Consider the following 23785-nt stretch of genomic DNA (forward strand, 5'->3'; position numbering starts at 1 on the left):
CATTGGGTTTACCATTTTGAATGGACTTTGTTTGCCTGTGAAAGAATTAGTGAGAGAATTGTAGATATTTGAAGTGACAAACCCAAATTGCCTACCTGAAAAACTAAATTCTTTATAAAAGATCCTAAAGATCACAAAAAAATATTATAGCGAATAAATGAATTCAGCAAAGTTACAGGGTACAAGATCAACACACCAAAACCAGTTGTATTTCTGGACACTAGCAATAAACAGCCCAAAAGTAAAATTAAGGGGACAATCCCATTTACAATGGAATCAGAAAGAATAAAGTACTTAAGAATAATATAGCCAAGGAGGTCTAAGATTTGTACACTGAAAACTACACAGCACTATTGAAAGAAATAAAAATAGACCTAAATAAATGGAAAGAGGTCCATGGATGGAATGCCAAATACTGTTAAGATGTCAGTACCACCCAAAGCAACCCACAGATTGAATGTAAACCTTATCAAAATCCCAATGGCCTTTGTTGAAAAGATGGAAAAGCTGATTCTAAAATTGATAAGGAATTGCAAGGGGCTCTGAATAGCCTGAACAGTCTTGAAAAAGAACAAAGTTGGAGAACACACACTTCTCTATTTCAAAACTTCCTGACAGTGTGATACTGGCATAAGAATAGATATGTATCAGTAGATCAAAGGATAGACTGAGAGTCTGAAAATATACTCTGTGACATCTGTGGTCAAGTAGCATCTATGGTCAATAATACCTAAGGACAAGTAACATCTGTGGTCAGTTGATTTTCAGAAAGTGTGCCAAGAGCAGTTAATGTGGGAAGAATGGTCTTTTCAACCAATGGTGCTGGGACAAATAGATACCCCCATGCAAAGGAGTGAAGTTGAACCCTTACCTCATGTCGTATTAAATTAACTCAGAATGGATCAAAGACTATAAAACACTTAGAAGAAATCATAGGGATAAATAAGATAATTGGGGAAACACTGCATTCTGTATTTCATCCTCTCACATCTGGGAATCCATAAAACAAACAATATTCTTTAAAAAAAAAAAGAAACCTACTCAACTCGAACCTGGGCCCCAGCAGTGAAAGTGCCGAGTCCTAACCACTGGACCACCAGGGAATTCCCTTACTTGACTTGTTTTTTTTTTTATTATTTTTAAAATTATTTTTGGCTGTGCTGGGTCTTCGCCTCTGTGCGAGGGCCCTCTCCAGCTGCGGCAAGCGGGGGCCACTCTTCATCGTGGTGCGCGGGCCTCTCACCGTCTCGGCCTCTCTTGTTGCGGAGCACCAACTCCAGACGCGCAGGCTCAGTAGCTGTGGCGCAGGGGCCCAGTTGCTCCGCGGCACGTGGGATCCTCCCAGACCAGGGCTCGAACCCGTGTCCCCTGCATCGGCAGGCAGACTCTCAACCACTGCGCCACCAGGGAAGCCCCCCTTACTTGACTTTTAAAATCCAGTCTTTTCCTGAATTATTTGACCGTGAAATCTTTTTTTTTCTTTTTAACGTCTATTAATGTCCAGTGGAATTAGTTTTCCATGACCAGATTTTGAGAAATGCTGTTACAAGGGAGTCATTCTGTGAGGAGAGGCTAAAGGTTTTATGTGGGAAAGAGAAAGCAAGAGGAGGCTTTATTGTTCTTGGTAAAGGTAAGATTTCTGGCAATATTAGAGCAAAGATGTTAAATTATAGTGATATTGATTAGATCTGTGGAGGACTTTCTTGACCAGAGACTTTATAGAAAGGTTTATCAGTAGTATAATTTTTTAGGGGAGGCGTTCATATAAAAACTTGCCGTTAAAAAAAAAATTTTTTTTTCAGACAAAAATTAACAAAACCAAAAAAAACCTTGCATTAATTGGGGCCTGTTGAGATCCATATGGGGTTCTATAATCTATTGCTTTTATGGAAAAATCATCATTAAGTCTCTTTTTTCTTGGTCATGGGTAAGTTTTTCTCTTGAAAATAGTCTTAAGATTATGGCTAGTGAGCAGGTGTCTTTATGGTTAAGGCACACTTGCTCTTTGAGCTAAACTGATAAAAATTTGACTTAAACCTCAATTTACTTTTTTGAAAATGGAGACAAACTAGATTTGAGAAACATGGCTATTACCTGGTTATGAGACGTTAGGATCATAATATAACAGTAATTGTAGCATTCCTTTCCAGATTTAATGTACTGACTGTGACGTCACTCTTTTGCAGGTATGATTTTTAATGAACGTGATCAGGAGTTGAGAGACTTGGGGTATCAGAAACATGCCTTCAATATGCTTATTAGTAACCGCTTGGGCTACCATAGAGATGTGCCAGATACAAGGAATGCAGCGTATGTTCCTTATTGGTTTCTGCTAATCACTTTAATAACACAGTGTTTTTAGTGCCAGCATGATAAGTCATGGGGATGGTGTTAATATTTTGCAATTAGGCTTATTATTCAGGATACTAGAAAACTTAAGACAGATTTCCACTCATGTTATGCTTGAAGCCACATGGTCTGAGATTGTACTGACAAAGTTCTAGAGCTTGCTGTGTTTCTTTTGAAATTTAAAATCGTGGGAAAGAGGAGGGAGGTGCTACCTGCATATAATTAACCATCCAAGCATAAGTTTATTTTAAATGTTTGTTTATTGGATTCATGGCAAAAAGGAATTAATACCAGTGAAGAATTCTACTCATCATCTCACTTTTCTGTTTTCATTATTTTTGTTTCTTCAAAGGCTTTTCATTCATATGGTCAATCAGTCATTCATTCCACAGATCTGTTTCAGCACCTTTTGTTTGCTGGACTCTCTGTTAGGCCCTGGAAATAAACAAAATAAGACATAGTCTCTCAGTTCACAGGGCTTAGAGTCTAGCAGGGGAGGTAGATAAAGAAGTGAGTAATTGCAGTACCACAAGAATGAGGGCTGTGATAGGAGTTGGTGAAATGGGGTCCTCCAAAGCAGAATGACCAGGGAAGGCTTTATAGAGGGTGATGACTGAGCAGTGACGTAAGGGAAGGTTTTCCCCTATATAGGGAACAGATCGAGGCATAAAATTATACTATTTGTCAAAGGGACTGAAACAGTTCACTTTGCCTGTAGTGGAGGAATGGCAAGAAACTGGAGGTGGGCAGGGCCCAGACATTGGAAGGCTTTGTATACCATGCAAAAGAACATGGAATTCCAGATTTTATTGTTTAAGTTAGTGGTTTTTTTTATTGTGGTTGCTTAAAGCCACTTAATCCTTTTTATCAAATAGTTGCTTACATGGAAGCTCTTCCATTATCCTGATATACATCATAGTTTACTCAAATCTTTTTCTATCATTGGGCAAAAAATAAAATTTTCAAATACATAATTTCACATTTCCATTATTTCCTTTTGAAACCTCATTGAGGAGAAGAAACTGAACATCAGCTTATGAGTGCTGCATTAAAAACTTGCAGTGATTTTAGTAAAAACACACTTGTATGTATCAAAAAAGAAAAAAAATTCAAGTTTTTAAAACATTGACCTAAAAATAAGCGGAGTTGCAGGTACTGGAGGGAGAAATCATTAACAAATGTAAAACTCTTGAATAAGAAAACACATTGTTATCTTAAACGCTTTTTAAAAAATTGTTAATAATGTAAGGAAGAGGCCGAACAAAGGGGACAGTTAATCTTTAGTGAATAATAACCTAAAACATTTGAGCTTTTAAAATGTCAGAATTTTCACATATTCGTCTTCACAGATGTAAAGACAGGTCTTACCCGACGGATCTGCCAGTCGCTAGTGTTGTTATTTGTTTCTACAACGAAGCCTTTTCTGCCTTGCTCCGGACCGTGCACAGCGTGCTAGACCGCACTCCAGCTCGGCTTCTTCACGAAATTATCCTCGTGGACGATGACAGTGACTTCGGTGAGGACTGTTGTAATTGGCAGCGTGGGGTCTGTGCTGTTGTTCACTGTCGTACTGACCACGTCAGCAGAGCTGACCATGCGGTGCTTAGTGGATAGGAGGACCCTCATGCACGCAGTTGCAACAGAGCCAACCACAATTAAATGCCTGATTATAGGGTAATTTCAGAGAAACTGCATTATCTTTGTAATCTGTTTTCAAACTGTGCTACCCAAATTTGGCCCTTGAAATTTTTCCCTTGGCTTACCTTTTTAAAAATATTTTTATTTTGAAATAACTATAGATAGACAGTAAGTTACAAAGAGGTCCTGTGTACCCCTTCACCCAGTTTCCTCCATTGGTTACATCGTACATCATTATAGTATAATATCAAAACCCAGAATTTAACATTGGTACAATATGTGTGTACAGTTATTTGTCATTTTATCCCATGAGTAGATTTCTGTAACCACCACTGCAGTCAAGGTACAGACTGGACAGCTCCATCACCCCTTCAAGAATGTTATATAAACAGAATCATACAGTATGTGACCTTTCGAGATTGGCTTTTTTAACTAGACATAATGCTTTGGCTTACGTTTATCTCATCAGTCTATTACATCAGCTGTCTCTAGATAAGGTGGATTGCATTCTGATAGCTCTTAGATGATCTCTGAAGGCCAGTATTTTATGATTCAGTACATACCTCAGACCTTTCTTTAATTCAACATAGACTCTTCCTAAAAGTGATTTCATGTACACACAGCAGGATGGAGGGCTGTCCTCAACCTTGTGAGAGAGGTTGTATCCCCATTTTACAGAGGAGGAAACATTAAGTAATTTGCTCAAGATCCTGTAGCTGTTAAGTGGTAGAGTTGAAATTAGACCCCTGGTCTACATAACTCCAAGCCTTCTGCTATTTTCATTACAGTAACCTGCAGAGATACACTGATAAATTGTATGTCAATTACATATTTTTTCACAACTCAAGGGTTTATTAAGCATCTCTCATATATCAACAACAGAATTGGTATGCAAGTATACTTAAGTATACAAAATGAGGAAATGTACACTGAGACCAATGGGTGCAGAATTCTCAAACCTTGGTAACTATTGAAATCTCATAGAAATAGAAAAAAATTAATTTCAAAAATGAATGATTAAAAAAACCAAGAATTTGAGTCTGGACCAAGTAGAAGATTGGCTAAGTAGTATAATTCTAGAATTTATGATGTTGAATTTTTTTTTTTTAAGTAAACCTGTATTTTTCATTTTGTGGGTATTTTTTCTAAAAGCAAAAATTCATGATCATTTACGATGGTTTATATACTAACTATGGAAAGAATTACTTATTACTATCTTATATGATCTTTGAAGTTATTATGAAATTTAAAGGTAAATGAGCTAGAATTTATAAAAAATATTTAGTGCCCATGGAAGGTGCTAAATTAATAAAAGAATGTATTTACTGCTGCTATTATATAATTCTTGGTAGGGCAATAGAAGTTGTTTCTCAACTATTCTGAAATGGAGTAGGACTTAATAAATCACTTTGAAACAAAAGATATTTACATATCATTTTGTGTTAAATCTGATTCATATGCAGTCAGCCAAACATTCATTCACTCAAGATACTCATTTCAAACATTCTTTATGCAAAGTGTTGTGTTAGTTGCTATGGAAATACAGATAAGTCTATAACTTAAGTAACTATTCCTTTAGGCTAGTATTCCAACTCTTAACCCTCATTTTCTTCCTTCCAAGATAAGCTATGATCTTCTTTTAAAATAAAGCAGAGGAAGATTCTATATTTGCCTAAAAATTTGTTGTCGCAAGTACCAGCCTTGACTAGAGAATCTGCAAAATGTCTGTGCATATGTCTCATGTGGTTTGAACAGTTGTGCGACTCTTCATTTTCAGATGATGTGAAAGGAGAACTAGATGAATACATCCAAAAATACCTCCCTGGAAAGATTAAAGTAATAAGAAATACAAAACGTGAGGGATTGATTCGAGGAAGAATGATTGGAGCAGCCCACGCAACAGGTAGAACTTCCCGTTGGCCTTTCTTGGTGGGTGTTGAGTGATGAGGGCTCTGAGTCTCCTGCCCTCCTAATCCTGCGTCAGTCTCTGAAAGGTGGTGTCTTAGTGGGCACTGCCAGCAGGAAAGGTGAGGCTTGTTCAGTTTGGGAAAGGCCTTTCCATAACTCCAACCCGGTTGTCCCAAAGCACAGGCTCCAAGGAGGTGAACTCGAGTCCTCAGTGGTCTGCCTTTCTGGTTTTTCTTCAGTTACATTATATCGATTCAAATGTATTTCTTTTTACCGTTACCTCTATGGAAGGTTGGTGATCCTAATTTTCATTTATGATCTTGATAAAAATTTTTCCTTTTAAAATACATTTATTTAAGTTAAAACAAATGAATTTGTTTAAAAATATTAGGTATCTAATACTGCAGGTAATGCCTGGATATGGCAAAAAAAAATCATGAAGATAATTTTAAAATTCCAGAACTTTGTGGGGGCATTCCCTAGTAGTGAAAAAAATATCTCCTACCTTCCCATATACTGCTCTCCTCAAGATAACCAGTCACTGGGGTTTAAGTGGTTGGCACTGCTTTCTGCCACCACCCCTCCTTGTATACCCACTGTCCCATTTGCTGGGTTTAGCTTTGACTTCATTTTTAGACTCTTTCTTCTTCCCTCCTTTCTCTTAAACCTGCAGTGAACAGGAGCAATTAACAAAAAATGAGAAGTAGCTCCCCTCCATCCAGTCTGCAGTCATATGCAGATTGAATTCAAGGCGATTTTTCTTCTTTAGAGTCTAGTTTTGACATATTGAAGGCACAAGATAGAAAATTGTGGGGTATTTGTAGGGAATGGCAAGATTATGTCACAGAACATCGTACTGTTATAGTCTATTGTTACTGAGAGTTTATTGTTTTTCAGGTAACAATAGTCATTTAGTTTTTTTCTTTATGATCTGTTGGTCCTTGTTCAAATATAGTTTAGGATCTGTCAAAAAATAAGCCAGTTTTTGGGAAATCAATCTCAGGTTCAATGTGACTGTTGTTATCTTACTTCATTTAGTTAAATTGGCTTTAATTGAAAAAGTAACATTTTTAGAATTGAAAACAGCTATTATACATTTTCTCCCCGGAGGAAACTTGACTGAATTGAGTTCCCTTCACTTGAATAGCGCGCAGGTTGAACACTCTGCCTCATTTTCGGCACTAGACGGCGTCTGCTGAGCAGCGTGCTCCGTACGGCCTCATAAAGTCCTTCACAGGCGGCCTTGAGGGCACGACTAAGTCGCTGTCATCCTGGAGAACTTTCTTGCTGGAGGTGTTTCTGCTACTGTTAGTTTGAACAGGATGCATCCCGTGCTTTATGAAATTCACGTAAAATCTGTATCAATACATTTCATGGATAAACGTTTGGAAAAATAATAATGCTGTCTGATGATGAGATTCTGAGTTTCTCAGCTGTTCAGAATAACCATTAAGTTATCAAAGAAGTTTGGAATTATCAAAGAAACCCTCACTCCTGCTCACATTTATCAAGAGGAGTTAAAAATGCATGATAAAATCTTTACGATTTTAATTTTATTAACTAGAAGAAAAGAGCATCCCGTGGCTGATGAGATTGGGGGGGATTAGAAAGGAAGGGTGGGAAATGGAAGAAAAAGAAACGAGTGCGTGACAGTCAAGTGGTGAATCCAAGGAGAAGGGAGCTGTGATGCTGACATGGTGAGAGGGCTGCACGCTTCTCTCACTCCTGAGAATCGCCGTGTTGTAGCCATAATCGATAACGGGTCATGTGTCCGATCACCAGTGAAAATGAGTTATGTTCTCTAACCTCTGTTTACTAAGGCAGGGAAATACATACTAAACTTATAAATATTTCCATTACAATAATTGTACTAAAAATACGCACAGCTGACCACTATCGTTGCACCGCACTCCATACCTGGCTGTCCAGAGAACTGAATTGTTCCTGTGAGACTTTGAATCTTTTTACTGAGGAGAATATGAATCGTCTGTAAATTTTTTCACAGGTTGTGCGTATTGTTTGCATATGTTCTTCAATCATAGCAGTACACTTCAGACAGAATTCCTGGCTAACAGACTTCTGAGTACCGGGTTAATAGTTTGGGCTGCAAGGGTGGCAGTTACCTTTCACGCCTGTTCATGCATCAGCACGTGAACTGGTGGCCACACCTAACTTGAGTGCGGTGCAGCTCTCAGGGCCTCTGTTGTCTGCCTCCCCAGGAGAAGTCCTGGTGTTCCTGGACAGCCACTGCGAGGTGAATGTGATGTGGCTGCAGCCCCTGCTGGCTGCCATCCGGGACGACCGGCAAACGGTGGTGTGCCCGGTGATCGACATCATCAGCGCTGACACGCTGGCCTACAGCTCGTCCCCTGTGGTGCGGGGAGGATTCAACTGGGGGCTGCACTTCAAATGGGACCTCGTTCCCCTTTCTGAGCTCGGAGGAACAGACGGAGCTACTGCACCAATAAAGTAAGATTTCTCCTGTATGTGTGAAAAATTCCCAAAAGAGGAAACTTACTCAAAGATAATTCCTTTTCCTTTGCAGGAAGCAAAAGTGTTGGCTTAACTTGTTTGTCCATTAAAAATTTTTGAGTGCTTACTGAATTTTACGTACTCTGCCAAGTCCTAAGGAAAGATTTATGAATAAGAAATTGTCCAGGCCCTCAAGGATTTATATCTTAGTGAGAAAGGCAGAAGAAGTCAACAGTATCCTGGGATAATTGTTGCATAGGATAGCCTGGGAGGACCCCCTGTGCTGTGTTGTTTATATCACATACCATGGTTATTGCATTGGTCATTAACACATCTTTAGTTCTTTGCTAGTGTGAGTGGTACTGTGAAGAACATTTAATACATAAGCCTTTTCTATAATTAGGATTTTAGGATGGATTCCTACTCGTACAATTACTTAGTCATCGTATGTGAATTATTTTCAATTTTCATCCATATTCTCTCATATTATAAATCTCTTATATGTTATTTCTCCTTATTTTTGTTTTCTTTTAAATTTCTCATGTAGATTTCAGAGACGTTTGTCTGTATTTGTACTTTTTAAACTTCTTAGACCTACTTTTTCTTTTAAACTTTTTTTTTAATACAGCTTTTTAAAAAATATATATTTTTATTTATTTATTTGGCTGCATTGGGTCTTAGTTGCAGCATGCGGGATCTTTTTTTTTTTTTAAATTAATAGCTACTTTATTTATTTATTTATTTTATTTATTTTTGGCTGTGTTGGGTCTTCGTTTCGTGCGAGGGTTTTCTCTAGTTGCGGCAAGCGGGGGGCCACTCTTCATCGCGGTGCGCGGGCCTCTCACTATCGCGGCCACTCCCGTTGCAGGGCACAGGCTCCAGACGCGCAGGCTCAGCAGCTGTGGCTCATGGGCCTAGTTGCTCCGCGGCATGTGGGATCTTCCCAGACCAGGGCTCGAACCCACGTCCCCTGCATTGGCAGGCAGATTCTCAACCACTGCGCCACCAGGGAAGCCCTAGCATGCGAGATCTTTGTTGCGGCACACGGGGTCTTTCGTTGCGGCGTGCGGGCTCCAGAACGCGTGGGCTCAGTAGTTGAGGCATGCAGGCTCTCTAGTTGTGGCGCACCGGCTCTAGAGCGTGCAGGCTCAGTAGTTGTGGTGTGCGGGCTAAGTTGTCCCACGGCATGTGGGATCTTAGTTCCCCAACCAGGCAGGGATCAAACCCACATCCCCTGCACTGGAAGGTGGATTCTTAACCACTGGACTACCAGGGAAGTCCCTTTTTTAAACATTTTTACTGTAAAAAATAGCATATGTAAAAAGTATATATGTATATATGCATACGATTTAATAAATGATTATAGTGTGAACACTGTGAAACTACCACCAAGTCAAGAAATAGCACCCACATGCCCCCTGTATACCCCTCCCTGGTCACAGCCCCTGCCCTTGTCCCTAGAGGTGTCATTACCCTGACCCACTCATCATTTCCTTGCTCTCCTGGAGAGTTGTACCACCTATGTGTGATTTCTAAATGATGTAATGTAGTCCAGTTCCCTACTCTTGGACTTCATATAAATGAAGCCATGGGACTCATCACTGTCTTGCTTCTTTTAGTCAATATTGCTTTAAAAGCCTCTGTGCTGCATTATATAGTTGATTCATTTTTATTGCTGTATAATATTCTGTTATACTAATGTATCATAACATTTATCCAGTTTACTGTGGGCAGGGCATTTGGGTTGTTTTCAGTGGTTTTTTTCCACCTTACAAATAGTGCTGTTGCCAGCATTCTTATTCTTGGCTTCTAGCTTACAGGACTGAAACTGCCCAGTCATAGGCATGCATGTCTTCACCTTTAGTTGATAACGTTTTCCCCACACCTCAGGTGACTAGAATGCCATTGGCTCCTCAGCTGGCCTTTGGGTACTTGCCAGCTTCCTTTCATCCGAACCAGACTTGGAGGGGAGGCTGATAGAGAGCTGGGCCAGCTCAGGTGGCTGAGGTGCTCTCCTGGCAGGATGGGTTGTCTTCTGTTCTCAGGCTTTGTGAGAGAATCTGTTGCAGTTCTTTGTGAAGTCCGTGAAAAAAGCACACCCAGCTCTCAGTTGTCTTCTAGTCTTCACATGCTTGTAACCCTTCTTCCTACCAGGGCTTTCAGTGCTGGTCTGTACCCACCCTCTGCTCCCCAGCCTTGCAGGTGGGAGTTAGATGCTGGAGCACATCTCTCAGGAGAGCAGGGCTGCCCCTGGGGACTGTCCCTCTGTGTTTCTGGGCTCCACGACTTCACGAACTGTGATTGGAGGCAGACAGGAGCGCTGACCCCATTTTCAGCTTCCCTTTGCCAGTGCAAGCAGAAAGTTCCTCGGACTGTTACATGTGTTCTCGTTCGTAGTTGTAGGGCAGTGGCCAGTTTTTGCCTATTTCATCATCTTCATGGGTATTTGTTTTTCATTGTTTAATTTTTAATATTTTTAATCAAAAACATGTATTCACAGTAATAAACAGTATAGAACAACTTAGGATGACAAGTGGCCGGCTCTAACCCTTCCCTCCCCATTCTCAGTCCTTCTCCCCAGAGGCAAATTCTTCTAACCGTTTTTATTGTTGGTCTTCCATTTCTTACTTCCTGAACTCTAAATTATATGCATAGTCCTCTTTTCAACGTAAAACCAACTATAGACCCTCTCTGTTGGAAAAATGAAGATTTAGCTCATTTACATCACTCCCATGTTCCCTTTATTGTTGTAGGATGATTATTTAGTTACTGTATTGGTTCCTTTTGATACTTAAAAAAAAAATCTGTTTCTTGTTATGACTTTTTTTTTTTTTTTGGCTGCGTTGGGTCTTTGTTGCTGCGCATGGGCTTTCTCTAGCTGCAATGAGCGGGGGCCACTCCTCTCTGTGGTGCATGGGCTTCTCATTGAGGCGGCTTCTCTTGTTGCAGAGCACGGGCTCTAGGTGCACGGGCTTCAGTAGTTGTGGCACGCAGGCTCAGCAGTTGTGGCTTGCGGGCTCCACAGTGCAGGCTCAGTAGTTGTGGCTCACGGGCTTAGTTGCTCCACGTCATGTGGGATCTTCCCAGACCAGGGCTCGAACCCATGTCCCCTGCATTGGCAGGGGGATTCCAAACCACTGCGCCACCAGGGAAGCCCCGTTCTGTTGACTTTTGACAGCATCATTTGACATTCTTCCTTGAACAGTGAGGCTACGAGCACCGCTTTCTCCTTTTTTCCACTTTTTCTCCCCTTTTGGCTGTAAGCTGTTTCACTTTTATGATATCAAGGTTGCTAACTTCTTGAGTTGGATGTTTAGATTTTTTAAATTTTCAGCCTTTTTTCTTTTCTAATACATGTATTTAAGATGATAAATTTTCTTCTAATCATGGCTTTAGCTGCATCCCACAAACTGTGATATATCATTTTTTAATCGTCATTTATTTCAAAATATTTTCATTGTTATGTCTTCTCTGACCTGTAGGTTATTTAGCAGTGCATTTATTATTTTACAGGCATACGGAAACTTTATAGTCGTTATTTAATCCTAGCTTACACTGTGGTCAGAATTTGTATTTTCTGCAGTTGTTAAAGATGAGATGCTGTATTTGTTGGGTCAAGTTTATTGTGTTGTTCAAATATTCTATATTTTTGTTAATTTTTAATTCACATGTTCTATCAGTTATTGAAAATGGTATATTAATTTCCCACTACAATTGTGTGTCTGTTTCTCCTTGTAGTTCTTTATATATTTTCTTCATATATTTTGAGGCTATGTTAATAGATACATGACAATTTAGAATTATTAAATCTTCTGGTGATGAAATCATTTATCATTATGAATTGTATTTCATTCTGTACTTCTACAGTAGTGAAACTTTCACTTTATAGTCTGACATTAATATGGCTGTTCTAGCTTTGTTTTCATTAGTATTTATTGGTTCAACTACAGTACCTAACATTTGCTAAACATGTATTTCACACTAATTGGTCACATTTCCACAGGTTGTCAGTTCACAGAAAAGGGCCCATCCCTTGCCAGGTGGCAGGGTAGGAGATGGAGAGGGCCTGGGTAGCAGAGCCCGCCAGCTATCACTTGGTCCTGCAGGATTGATGGAGCCAGGTTGGCGGGCAGCCCTTGGCTGGCCCTTTGGGGACAGGGGCTCAGAGACATCCTGTTTACTCGACTCCTGTACAGGACTGTGGGTAGAGGCGGGCCTCAGGTAGGTAGCCCAGGGGTAGGCTCATGGATGCACGTGCCACCACAGCTCCTGAAGGTGGGGTCATGGGAGGTGGGGTCCCCTGTGCCTTGGATCATAGGAAGGAAATGGAGGCCTCTTCAAGGGGGTGGCTAGTGCCTGGCTGGGCAGGCGGGAAGGGCTCCCCAGACGTGGCACAGACGTTACAACGCAGACGCAAGCCCCTGTCGCAGGCCTGGGATGGCAACACAGACCAAAGCACCAACGCCCCAGGGCAGGCGGGGTTTCTTTCCCAACAGAAACATGGAAACAGAGCAGGAGCTACAGTATTCTTCTCCCACAAGATTCCTCAGAGAGGAGTAGACCAGGGTGTCACTCAAGAGCTAGTTTTTGTTTTCCTTTTCGTGGAAATTTGAGTCAGCAGCATTATCACCTATTGTAAGATATTTCAGAGAAAGAAAACAGTGGTCACCAAAGGGCAAAAGTGACCCCTGGCTGGCAGGGCTGGCTCCAGGATTTGGAAGGCCAGCCTCCACCAGTAAGACAGCTTTCTTCTTGGGCTCGAAGCAAGCTCTGGCCTGATTCACAGGCTGCAACTGATTCCTGAGCAGCCTGTGGCTCAGGGGGGACTGGATTAGGCAGAGGGGCCAGGCATCTTGTGAGCCGGTAGAGGCAGGGTCACTGTGGCTCATGTTGCAGGACAGCCAGCAGTCTTCAAGTCTCAAGGGAGCCCAGCTGTGGCCAAAGAGGAAGCCTCAGCATGTTCTCTGGGGCCCCTGCCTCTGAGGTAACAGTCCAGGTCTGGCTCCCAAGACCAGAAAAGAAGCCGATGCTTGTGGTAGCCAGGAGAGGGGTTTCTGGGGACCCTGTAATTAAATACACATCCCTGAGTTGTGGCCCTAGAAACCCTTGCCTCAAGGCTAATCAGTTTCCAGCACCTGGTGGAATGATTGCCGTTTCTTATCCTGAGACACAGATAAAACATCATTTCACAGACACTGGACATAGATGCTTCAAGCTGAGGGAAAAGGGAGGAATGATCAACTGCAAAGGCAGAGAGGGGAGTGCAGGGGGATTCTCACGGATCAAGTTGGGGAAAGAGTGGTGGGTTTTTTGTTTACTTTTTTGTTTGTTTCACCATTATTTTGAAGAATAATTTTACTTGATATTCAGTTCTAGACTGGCAGGTATATTCTTTCAGGACTTTGAAGGTATCATTCAAGAACCTTCTGGCTTCCACTGTTTCTGGTGAGAAGCCAACAACTGTCTAATTTTTTTTTCTTTTGAAGGTAATCTCTCATTGGCTGCTGACATTTTTTTTTCCTGTCTTTGTCAGAAGTGTTTTTCAGATGCATAAATTTTGTTTATTTATTGATAGCATCTAATTATCTGCCAAATTCTCAGTCTTGTCTTTTATGCTTGAACATACTGAACAGTTAAAGTCTCTGCCTGATAACTCCATTATTTGAAACCCCTGCACATCTGTTTCTGTTGTAGATTGTTTCTCTTATTTTTTTCTTTCATGTGATTTATCTTCCTGCTTGCCTGGTTATTTGCTAGTTTGCTTGTTTATTTTTGTTTAATGCTGGGCATTGTATATGAAAAATTATGGAGGTACATTCATCCTGGGGCGGTGTTTTCTCCTGCAGAGACTCTGGCTTCTCTTCTGGGCGGCCGCTCAGAACACTAGATGCCACGCCCCCGGTGCGGTTCGGCCAGTGAGGTCACTGGAAGCCGCCTCGGGCTCTGTGGGGCCTGTCCACGTCAGTTCTCAGGAACACAGGGGTTCTCAACTGTGGCAGGACTGACCTTTAGGGCCAGAGAGCTCTCCGTTGCGGGTGCTGCCCTGTGCGTTGCAGGGTGTTCAGCATATCTGGCCTCTACCCATCAGACGCCAGTAGCACCCCTCCCCCACTGCTGTGACAGCTAAAAATGTCTCCGGGGACCACTGGTCTAACACATGTGTGAGTCCAATTCAAAGTGTGACGTTTGTCTGCTCTCTCCTTGGCAGGCCCTGGAGCTCAGTTTTTAATCCCAGTGGCTCTGTGAGACTGTCGAAGGAATTAAATAATTCAGGTGGATTTCTGTCAACAGTAGTTATAATCAATTTTTAAAAGTACTTGTGATACTTAGAAAAGTAGCCTTCATTTGCCAGGGCTTGCGATCTAGAAAATTAAGTTACGGGGCCCAGCTCATTCCCTCATAAATCAGACAAAATGTTTCATAATAGTTAATCTAGTTTCTATTAGTAATGTTCTAAAGCTGCACTGAATTTTTTAAAACAAGAACAGTAGATAATTGACAATACAATTGATACAATAATTGTTTTCCTTTTCTAGGTCACCTACAATGGCTGGAGGATTGTTTGCCATGAACAGAAACTATTTCAGTGAACTTGGACAGTATGACAGTGGCATGGATATCTGGGGAGGAGAAAATTTAGAAATATCATTTCGGGTAAATTTTTTTTTTGCATGCTTGATTATTAACTGTGTGCAAGGAATATAATTTTCATCCATGATCCCATATTTTCTGTAAATTCTCTTTGACTGTCTTTATTAACAAATTGTCCTTAATGAATACTATTTTACCACAATCTATAATGTGGATAATACCCATTCAAAATATCAAAAGCCTATAAGAAGCCTTGCATTTATTTTGTAAGAATTTAAAAGTGATAGTTGTAATGAATAGTTAGGTATGTATTAAGAAGTCTTCATGTGCATTTAATCTAGAGTTTTGTTCTTTCTTTGTCCATTTATTAATCTTATTTGATAACCCTAGACATACATAGTTGGGGTCATCAGATTTTCCTGACTGTGCGAGACCATCCTGGTTCACACCTGTTCTCCTGGAGAGATTATTAATAGCTCCTCATTTCACTTTCAGGAGTAGCACAGCTGATAAGATAAATGATATCAACACCTGCGTATAGATTACTGAATCCTTTATATATACCGTTCCCTCCAGCTGCTAAGGTTGGGCAGATGACAGCTGTGGGTGGGGTCTGTGGCTCAGCTGTGGTGGTAAGACGGTCTTTGGAAAAGGCAGAAAGAGGGCAAGGGAAGGAATTCAGATTTCTCTCTCTCAGCACAGGGCCCCACTCCCCGCCTCCCATCTCCTGGTCTACGTAACAGAATTCCCCCCATTCAGATACCCTAATACCTTGTGCATATGCCATTTCGTATTTTTGCAAATGTATTTTCCTACTTAATCTTTAGAATTTGAAAGTTGCAAGGTATAATAGATATTGTTAGTTCAGTCTTTGTAGATAAGGTAATTGAGTCTCATAAAAATTGAAATAACTATATAAAGTAACTCCGTCAAGAGCAAAATTTAGACCAGAACTAAGATCTGAATCTTAATCTAGAGTTATTCTGTATATTTTATAAAAAAAATTTTTTTTCTAAGAAGTGGTGTGTGTATGTTTGTCTATGTTTCATGAGAAAGTACCTGTAAAACTGAGATTAGAGGATTGATGAGTAAGCATTCTTTGTCCCTAAGTCCTGAAGGTCAACTTCCTTGATCTGTTAAAACAACATGTATGGTAAGTACAATTTTAGACACAGGGTAGTAAAAGAATATTACATTGTTTTAGAGTTTTGTTTCTTTTTAATCGTAAAGACAGATAATTTTTAAAAATATACACTTTGACTTTATTCTATTTGAATAGTTATATCTAATAAGATAAAGCATCTTGCAAGGTTTCACAAACACCTGTTTTCATGAAAATTCGTACATCGATTTCACAGCACTGTGAGGAACTATTAACACATATTCTGCTTCTGACCAGATCTGGATGTGTGGAGGTAAGCTCTTCATCATCCCTTGCTCTAGAGTTGGACACATTTTCCGGAAAAGGCGACCGTATGGTTCTCCAGAGGGCCAGGACACCATGACACACAACTCCTTGCGGCTGGCACATGTTTGGCTGGATGAATATAAGGTGAGATTAAATCTCTCACCGAGAAGGATGGATGATAAGGCTGGTAACTCCGTTGGCTTTGGTTGCTTCTCTCTCTGGCCGATTTCTGTTGAATGACCTTCGCTTTAGGGCCGTGTCTTTCTGGGTGTCTTCTCTCTCTTCTCTTTACCCAGTCTTTCACTCATTTTTTTGTTGTGACTCCTTTTTAAATTTTCCAAGTGTCTAGTCTATGAGAAGTAATATAGCCAGCACCAGAAGAAACTGTGTTTCTCTTCAGTTTCTTTATCCGCCTGTCTCCCTCCTGTGACTCCCAAGAACCTGGCTCCTCTTTTGCTCACTGGGCTTTGCTCTGACCCAGTCCCCCTGCTTCCCCTCTCAAGACTCTGCACACGCTGTATTCCTTCCCACCTCCTCTTCTGCCATATGCAACTCTCAGTATTTTCTTTGTAATGGCTTTTTTGAGGTGTGATTCATTTAAACAAAAAAATCTATTCTCTTATTTTTCATTTTTCTTTTTTAAATTCAGGAGCAGTATTTTTCCTTAAGACCTGATCTGAGAACCAGAAACTATGGAAATATCAGTGAGCGTGTTGAATTGAGGAAGAAGTTGGATTGTAAATCATTTAAATGGTATTTGGATAATATTTACCCAGAGATGCAGATATCTGGGCCCAATGCCAAACCCCAGCAACCCATTTTTATCAATAGAGGGCCAAAACGCCCCAAAGTCCTCCAACGTGGAAGGGTAAGAAAGTGATCCTAGCAAAATGTTTCATTAAATGTTGTGTGATATAATAAGTGACATTGTAGACTTAAAATATTTAAGGATAGCCTCTGGCTTGCCTTCCATTATATTCTTTTTAGGAGAATTTCCTCTACTCAGGTGTAAGACCTTAGAAATTTTAATATCTTTGCTGTTTATATGAAGATCCTTTACCTGCCAGTGTTAAAGAGAACATGGCTTCTCTAAGTTATGTGCTGGCTTCCAAGAGGATAGCTATAAATGTGAATATACAAATAAAGGCAATGTGAGTGAGTGTAAAATTCACTTGTTAGAGACCAGTCCAAAAAGGAAAACAAAGGAGAAATGGGGCAGCTGTATACTGTTGGCCTCAGCTCTGGAACTGACTGCAGACAGGAAGTGAAAAATGGTGGTCAGGGTCTAAGTGGTGGTACCAAGTCAGGTTTTACACCCGATGTCCTGAGCAGTCATCTGAGCTTAGCAGAAACCCATTGATCAACCACAATTCTTTAGATATTCCCTTTTGGTTCTTATAAAATTTCTTCAGTTTTATAGTATCACTTCAATTTTAGATGTCTAGCCCATAAAATCGTACCGTTTTCTTGAATCATTTCTTAGAATTTGCTTCCTGAAAGTGTAGATATTGTAATTGTTGCCCGAATTTCCCTTTTGTGTTATAAAGAAGGCATCCCTCTCCTGGTTCTTTCACAATGCCAGCAATTTTTAAGTGGCTAGAATTAAGCCTAGAGCCTTCTCCTATCTTGTTGTTCTATCTTATAAAAGTCATCAAGATGTTTATTATTATTAGGTGTTTTCTCTTTAAGTAAAAATAGGTACCGGTGTATGTCCATATAGTTGAAATCCCTTACCATTATTATTTTTGCCTTGCATATCTTATCACATTTAATATTTAAACTAATCGTTTTACTTAGACTAGATACTCTGCTTCTTTTATGTATCTCACCTTTGGCATTCCTATGGCATTTATAATCTGTTTATCTCCAGTTAGGTATGTATATTATATTTAATTATGTACTGTCTGTTTGTACCTTTTGTTCTTATTTCCTGAGTTTCATTTTAAGGTTCTTTAGTGGAGAGATGGTATTTAATTTCCTTCCTCCCCTATAGTAGATTAGTAACCTTGTATCTTTAGGTAGAATTTCTACTTGACACTGCCTGCATATATTGTTAAAATTGCCTATAACCTTGAAGTCTCTATTGGGATGCTCCTGTGTGCTAAAGCTAGAATTCAGTAATAAAAAATGCTTTTTTATGACCTTTAGAATCCATACCTCTGGAATAATGTTTTCAATATTTCCTCTACAACCTCCTTTTCTAGCATTCTAAGGCATCTTCTGACATTAGTCTTTCTGTACATACCAGCTTGTCAAGAGCAATCTCTTCTTTTACAGCTCTATCACCTCCAGACCCACAAGTGTCTGGCGGCCCAGGGCCGCCCAAGTCAGAAGGGAGGCCTAGTAGTGCTTAAGGCGTGTGACTACAGTGACCCAAATCAGGTGAGTTAGGCCTCTGGGCTCTCAGCCAGTCTGTGGACAGTGTCCTTCAGTGAAGGAAAGGGAAGCTGCTGGCAGTCAGTCTTGAGCAGGGAGGGGCAGACATCAAGATTTTAATCTGACTTTTAAAAAATTGTTTTGGGGTTTTTTGTTTGTCTTTTTAAATTTATTTTAATGAGGCATAGTTGATTTACAATGTTGTGTTAATTTCTACTGTACAGCAAAGTGATTCAGTTATACATATATATATTCTTTTCCATTATGGTTTATCACGGTATTGAATATAGTTCCCTGTGCTATACAGTAGGACCTTGTTGTTTATCCATTCTCTGTATAAAGTTTGCATCTGCTAATCCCAAACTCCCAATCCATCCCTCTCCCAACTCCCCTCCCCCTTGGCAACCACAAGTCTGTGCTCTGTGTCTGTGAATCTGTTCGTTTTGTAGATAAGTTCATTTGTGTCATATTTGAGATTCCACATATAAGTGATATCATGTGGTATTTGTCTTTCTCTTTCTGACTTCACTTAGTATGATAATCTCTAGGTCCATCCATGTTTCTACAAATGGCATTATTTCATTCTTTTTTTATGACTGAGTAGTATCCCATTATATATGTGCCACATCTTCTTTATCCATTCATTTGTTGATGGACATTTAGGTTGTTTCCATGTCTTGGCTATTGTGAATAGTGCTGCTATGAACATTGGGGTGCATGTATCTTTTCAAGTTACGGTTTTCTCCGGATATATGCCCAGGAGTGGGATTGCTGGATCATATGGCAGCTCTATTTTTAGTTTTTTGAGGAACCTCCATACTGTTTTCCATAGTGGTTGCACCAATTTACAGTCCCACCAGCAATGTAGGAGGGTTCCCTTTTCTCCACACCCTCTCCAGCATTTGTTATTTGTAGACTTTTTAATGATGGCCATTCTGATCAGTGTGAGGTGGTACCTCATTGTAGTTTTGATTTGCATTTCTCTTGTAAGTAGCAATGTTGAGCATCTTTTCTTGTGCCTGTTGGCCATCCGTATGTCTTCTTTGGAGAAATGTTTATTTAGGTCTTGTGTACCCATTTTTCGATTGGGTTGCTTCTTTTTTTTGTTGTTGAGTTGTATAAGCTGTTTGTATATTTTGGAAATTAAGCCCTTGTCGGTCACATCATTTGCAAATATTTTCTCCCAGCCTGTAGGCTATCTTTTCGTTTTGCTTACGGTTTCCTTTGCTATACAAAAAGCTTGTAAGTTTGATTAGGTCCCATTTTTTTCTTTTACCTTGGGAGACTGACCTAAGAAAACATTGGCACAATTAATGTCAGAGAATGTTTTGCCTTTGCCTATCTTCTCTCTTAGGAGTTTTATGGTGTCGTGTCTTGTATTTAAGTCTTGTGTATGGTGTGAAGGTGTGTTCTAACTTCATTGATTCACATGCGGCTGTCCAACTTTCCCAGCGCCACTTGCTGAAGTTAAGTTGTTTACGCTGGGAATGATTTTAGAGATTTCAGAGATCATCTGTCTAATACTATTGTGGTCTCCTTTGTACATTTTCCCTACCTCTGGTCATTGTTTGTCATAGTAATATTTTGTTTGTTTAGAGCATTATTTGTACTTTGCAGTTACACAGAATGAATTTGAATTATATAGAATTAATTGAAAGCTATATGAATTTGTTAGAAATGGCAAAGGACGTGCATCTTCTTTCTGGTCCAGAACATTAAATCTGCATTGGATGAATCAGAATATCTTTTGTAGAGTTTTCTGTGAAATTGAGTTTTCCTAACTGATTTTTAGTAGTTAGAGGAAACAGCACAATTTCAATTCATGTCATTCACATAATTTATTCTGAACTTACGTGTCGTTTCAGCGATACTAAGTGAACCTAAAAATAAGCAGAAAACTTACTGCAAACTGCTTTGCATCTGATAAAATAGCATAACCTAACATTGGTTTAATCTCCTAGTTGTAGTGCCTCAAGATTGCAGTGCTCAAAACATGTCGTAAGCAAGCTTCATTTACTTACGTTTCCATTTGAGTGGTGGACGGGGTCATTCAAGAATGAAAAGAACACTTGGGCCCTTTTTGGATAGAGTGTGTCCTTTGAAATTTCATAGATCATATCTTATTTCTAGGAGAGTTCATGCACACTATCTAAGGTGTTAACATACTGGAAAACATGGTTTAAAGAGGGTTTTGTGCCACGTCTGGGTGCGAGAGGTGTCAGTGTTGTAGACATGGAAGTGTTAGATTGTAGTGAGGTTTTGGTGGTTTAGGTTGTAGTAGGATGAGATTGGTGAAATTTGTTCCAGAAACTGTAAGAGGTTTGAGGAGATGGAGTTACACTCTCCTATCCGTACTATGTTGTGACTGCACAGAATTGTACTTAGACCCTAGCCACATGTGGCTGCTGAATTGGTGATTTTATTTCATTTTAGTTAGTTTAAATTTCCTTTCCCCAGTCACACTTGACACACTGCCAGTGCTCAGTGGCCACGTGTGGACCGGCGGCTCCTCTGTTGGACAGCACGGATTGTAAGGCACCAGCACCTCTGTTTCACTGGTGTTCTGTCAGGGCGCTGACGGGGACCCTTCTCTTCGTACCGACAGAGGCAGCACACATACATTTTGGGCCTGGAGGTAGAAGCAGTAATGAATAACATAATTCAGAGGATAGGAGAAAACGTTTTCCTTTTCAATTTAGTGATGGTGCATGTTGGAGAATAAATTTATTCATTGCACTTGGCCATTTCAGCCAGTTTCAGGCCTTTGTTCCTGAAAATAATCTGAGACACCATAAAGACAACTATCCTCAAAGATCATTTGCACATCTAAGGAGAATCCTGCTTTGGGGCCATCAATGAGATCGTAATCTCAGTGCAAATGTTATTATGAGCCGGGAATAGAGGATACTGTTCCGCAGGATGATGGGATATGACAGCTTATGCACATCGTCACTGCCCAACAGATGAGGGAAATATGAAAATCAGAGCCTCAGGTGTTCTCTGTGTACAGAAGGCAACCCAGCCGCCTCACTGGGCTCCTTCAGTTCTACACAGTGTGAGAATTAAAAGCATTGTATAATTGTGAAATCTTGGAATTGGGGAAGATCTATAATCTTGTGCTCAATTAAACACAGTCAATTAAGTTAATTCAACCACTGCTTACATTTCTTCCTGGAATTGCACCTTACTTTCTCCTGTGTTAATTCACTCCATTTTCAGATAACTAACCTGGTCTGTTCCTGCTGTAAGAGACCATACAAAATAAATCCATTCTTCCACAAATGTGTGAAGTGTCGTGCAGTCTGCATTTCAGAATCTGAAGCAGAACTTGAGGTTTTGATCTTTTATTTTCTTCCTTAGATTTGGATTTATAATGAAGAGCACGAATTGGTTTTAAATAATCTCCTTTGCCTGGATATGTCAGAAACTCGCTCAGCAGACCCACCACGACTCATGAAGTGCCATGGGTCAGGAGGATCCCAGCAGTGGACCTTTGGGGTGAGGAGCTTGCTTAGTGGTGATGGGAGGATGTGAGGAGACAGACAAGGCTGAGGGAGGGAGCATGGCAGAGGGACTCATATTCTATTTACCTTGTACAAGGTCGTTCTGAGTTTGTAGCATCCCATAAATAAGTAATCTGAAATGTTCCACGTCTCTTCTAGATTTCTGTCTCTTCTTTACCATATTCTGGCAATAAGTTTTTTAACTTAAAGCAAGTAACTGGTGGTATTTTTTTCTTGCCACCACTTTATTTTCAGAGGAATAATCGGCTGTACCAGGTGTCAGTTGGACAGTGCCTGAGAGCAGTCGATCCACTGAGTCGCGGAGGCTTTGTTGCCATGGCCATCTGTGATGGCTCCTCCTCACAGCAGTGGCATTTGGAAGGTTAAGGTGGATGCTGTGGCTGGAACGGTGGTTTGTCATGCTTGTCCTCAACATGGAGACGCCTGGGACACTAGCAGAGGTGAGACAGCAGACACAGTAGAGGTTGCAGCCCCGAGTGACCATCGGGAGGTGAAGAAGTATGGTTCACCAAGAGGTTCAGGTCATTTCTCAACTGCTGTTAAGGAATTTCTTACTTATGGTAGGAAAGCAGAATGCAGTTTTAACTCTCTAAAGAGTCAGGTTTGTATAGAAGGATAAAGCCCAGGAAATGGAGATGTCTATTCAAATTTATTTATGCTTCCTTTTAAGCCCCTTAAGTAATGGAGTGGCGTTTATCTGATCAGGAACTTCTCATGATTTCCTTTCTTAGAAGATTTTGTAGATGACAGTTAATTTTTTTTTTTAATTTCTAATACCATGTTCTAAATAGTTTTAAATAAACTGATTGAATCCACATTACATTTAACTTCAGAAGGCATCATTTATAAGATTATATTTAAGAGAGTTAACTATTATAAATTATTTTGATGAATTATGGTACTATCTACATTTACAATAAAGGATCCTTTTGATGATTTATCTAGGATTTTTTTGTCTTCTCTTTCATCTTGTATTGGGGTCTCTGGTCTTAGTTATCCTATGTATGTGATACATGGTAAGAAATGCACAGGGATTCGGCTGATGAACCAATAAGCTAGGTAGGTAGCAGCCCTAACCTTAAGGATGTTTCAGTTTCTTAGCTTGAACTATGTGAGTTTGAAGCTGAAGGTATGTGAATTTGAATACGTTACATTAAAGTTGCCTGTGAAACACCCAGGTAGAGTTGTTAAATAGGTGTTATATCTACTTGGATATAGAGGTCAGGATTTCAGAAGATATATTTCAGTTAGAGATATAAATTTAGGAATCATCTGTATATACTGTAAATGTCCAAATATAAAGTGAGTTTTTCCCACCAAAATTACATCTCAGAGGAGACATAGTCTCATAGGGTATTTTCTCAGTTATTTTATCTGGACGCACAAAGCAGTTTAAGTACCAATTTGAAACATGCTAGAGAATAATGTATTGTTTGTATTTATACTAAACATTTTGTCTGTCATTTAACTTTAAAGACCAGATGGTGGTACATATAGGATACAAAAAGCAAGATGATAG

At 40.0% G+C, this 23785-nt stretch overlaps 1 protein-coding gene across 7 annotated transcripts in view; it reads left to right on the top strand.

Moving 5' to 3' along the window:
• Positions 1-23206, top strand: part of GALNT11 (polypeptide N-acetylgalactosaminyltransferase 11) — a 47335-nt gene extending 24129 nt beyond the window's left edge. For 4 of the 7 annotated variants that reach the window (XM_082398958.1, XM_082398959.1, XM_082398961.1 and 1 more), the window contains exons 3-12: positions 2187-2310; positions 3699-3865; positions 5765-5890; positions 8115-8364; positions 14904-15021; positions 16358-16510; positions 17016-17234; positions 18644-18748; positions 22103-22240; positions 22501-23206. In XM_082398958.1, the coding sequence (XP_082255084.1) occupies positions 2187-2310; positions 3699-3865; positions 5765-5890; positions 8115-8364; positions 14904-15021; positions 16358-16510; positions 17016-17234; positions 18644-18748; positions 22103-22240; positions 22501-22632 (1532 nt within the window). In that variant the 3' untranslated portion in view covers positions 22633-23206. Of the gene's footprint in view, positions 1-1504; positions 1631-2186; positions 2311-3698; positions 3866-5764; positions 5891-8114; positions 8365-14903; positions 15022-16357; positions 16512-17015; positions 17235-18643; positions 18749-22102; positions 22241-22500 lie in introns of those variants that run through there. The other 3 variants (XM_082398964.1, XM_082398962.1, XM_082398963.1) reach the window with 3 other exon arrangements.
• The last annotated feature ends 579 nt before the right edge of the window (positions 23207-23785 follow it).

This window comes from Balaenoptera borealis, assembly GCF_965194805.1.
Source record: "Balaenoptera borealis genome assembly, chromosome: 7".
Lineage (NCBI taxonomy): Eukaryota > Metazoa > Chordata > Mammalia > Artiodactyla > Balaenopteridae > Balaenoptera > Balaenoptera borealis.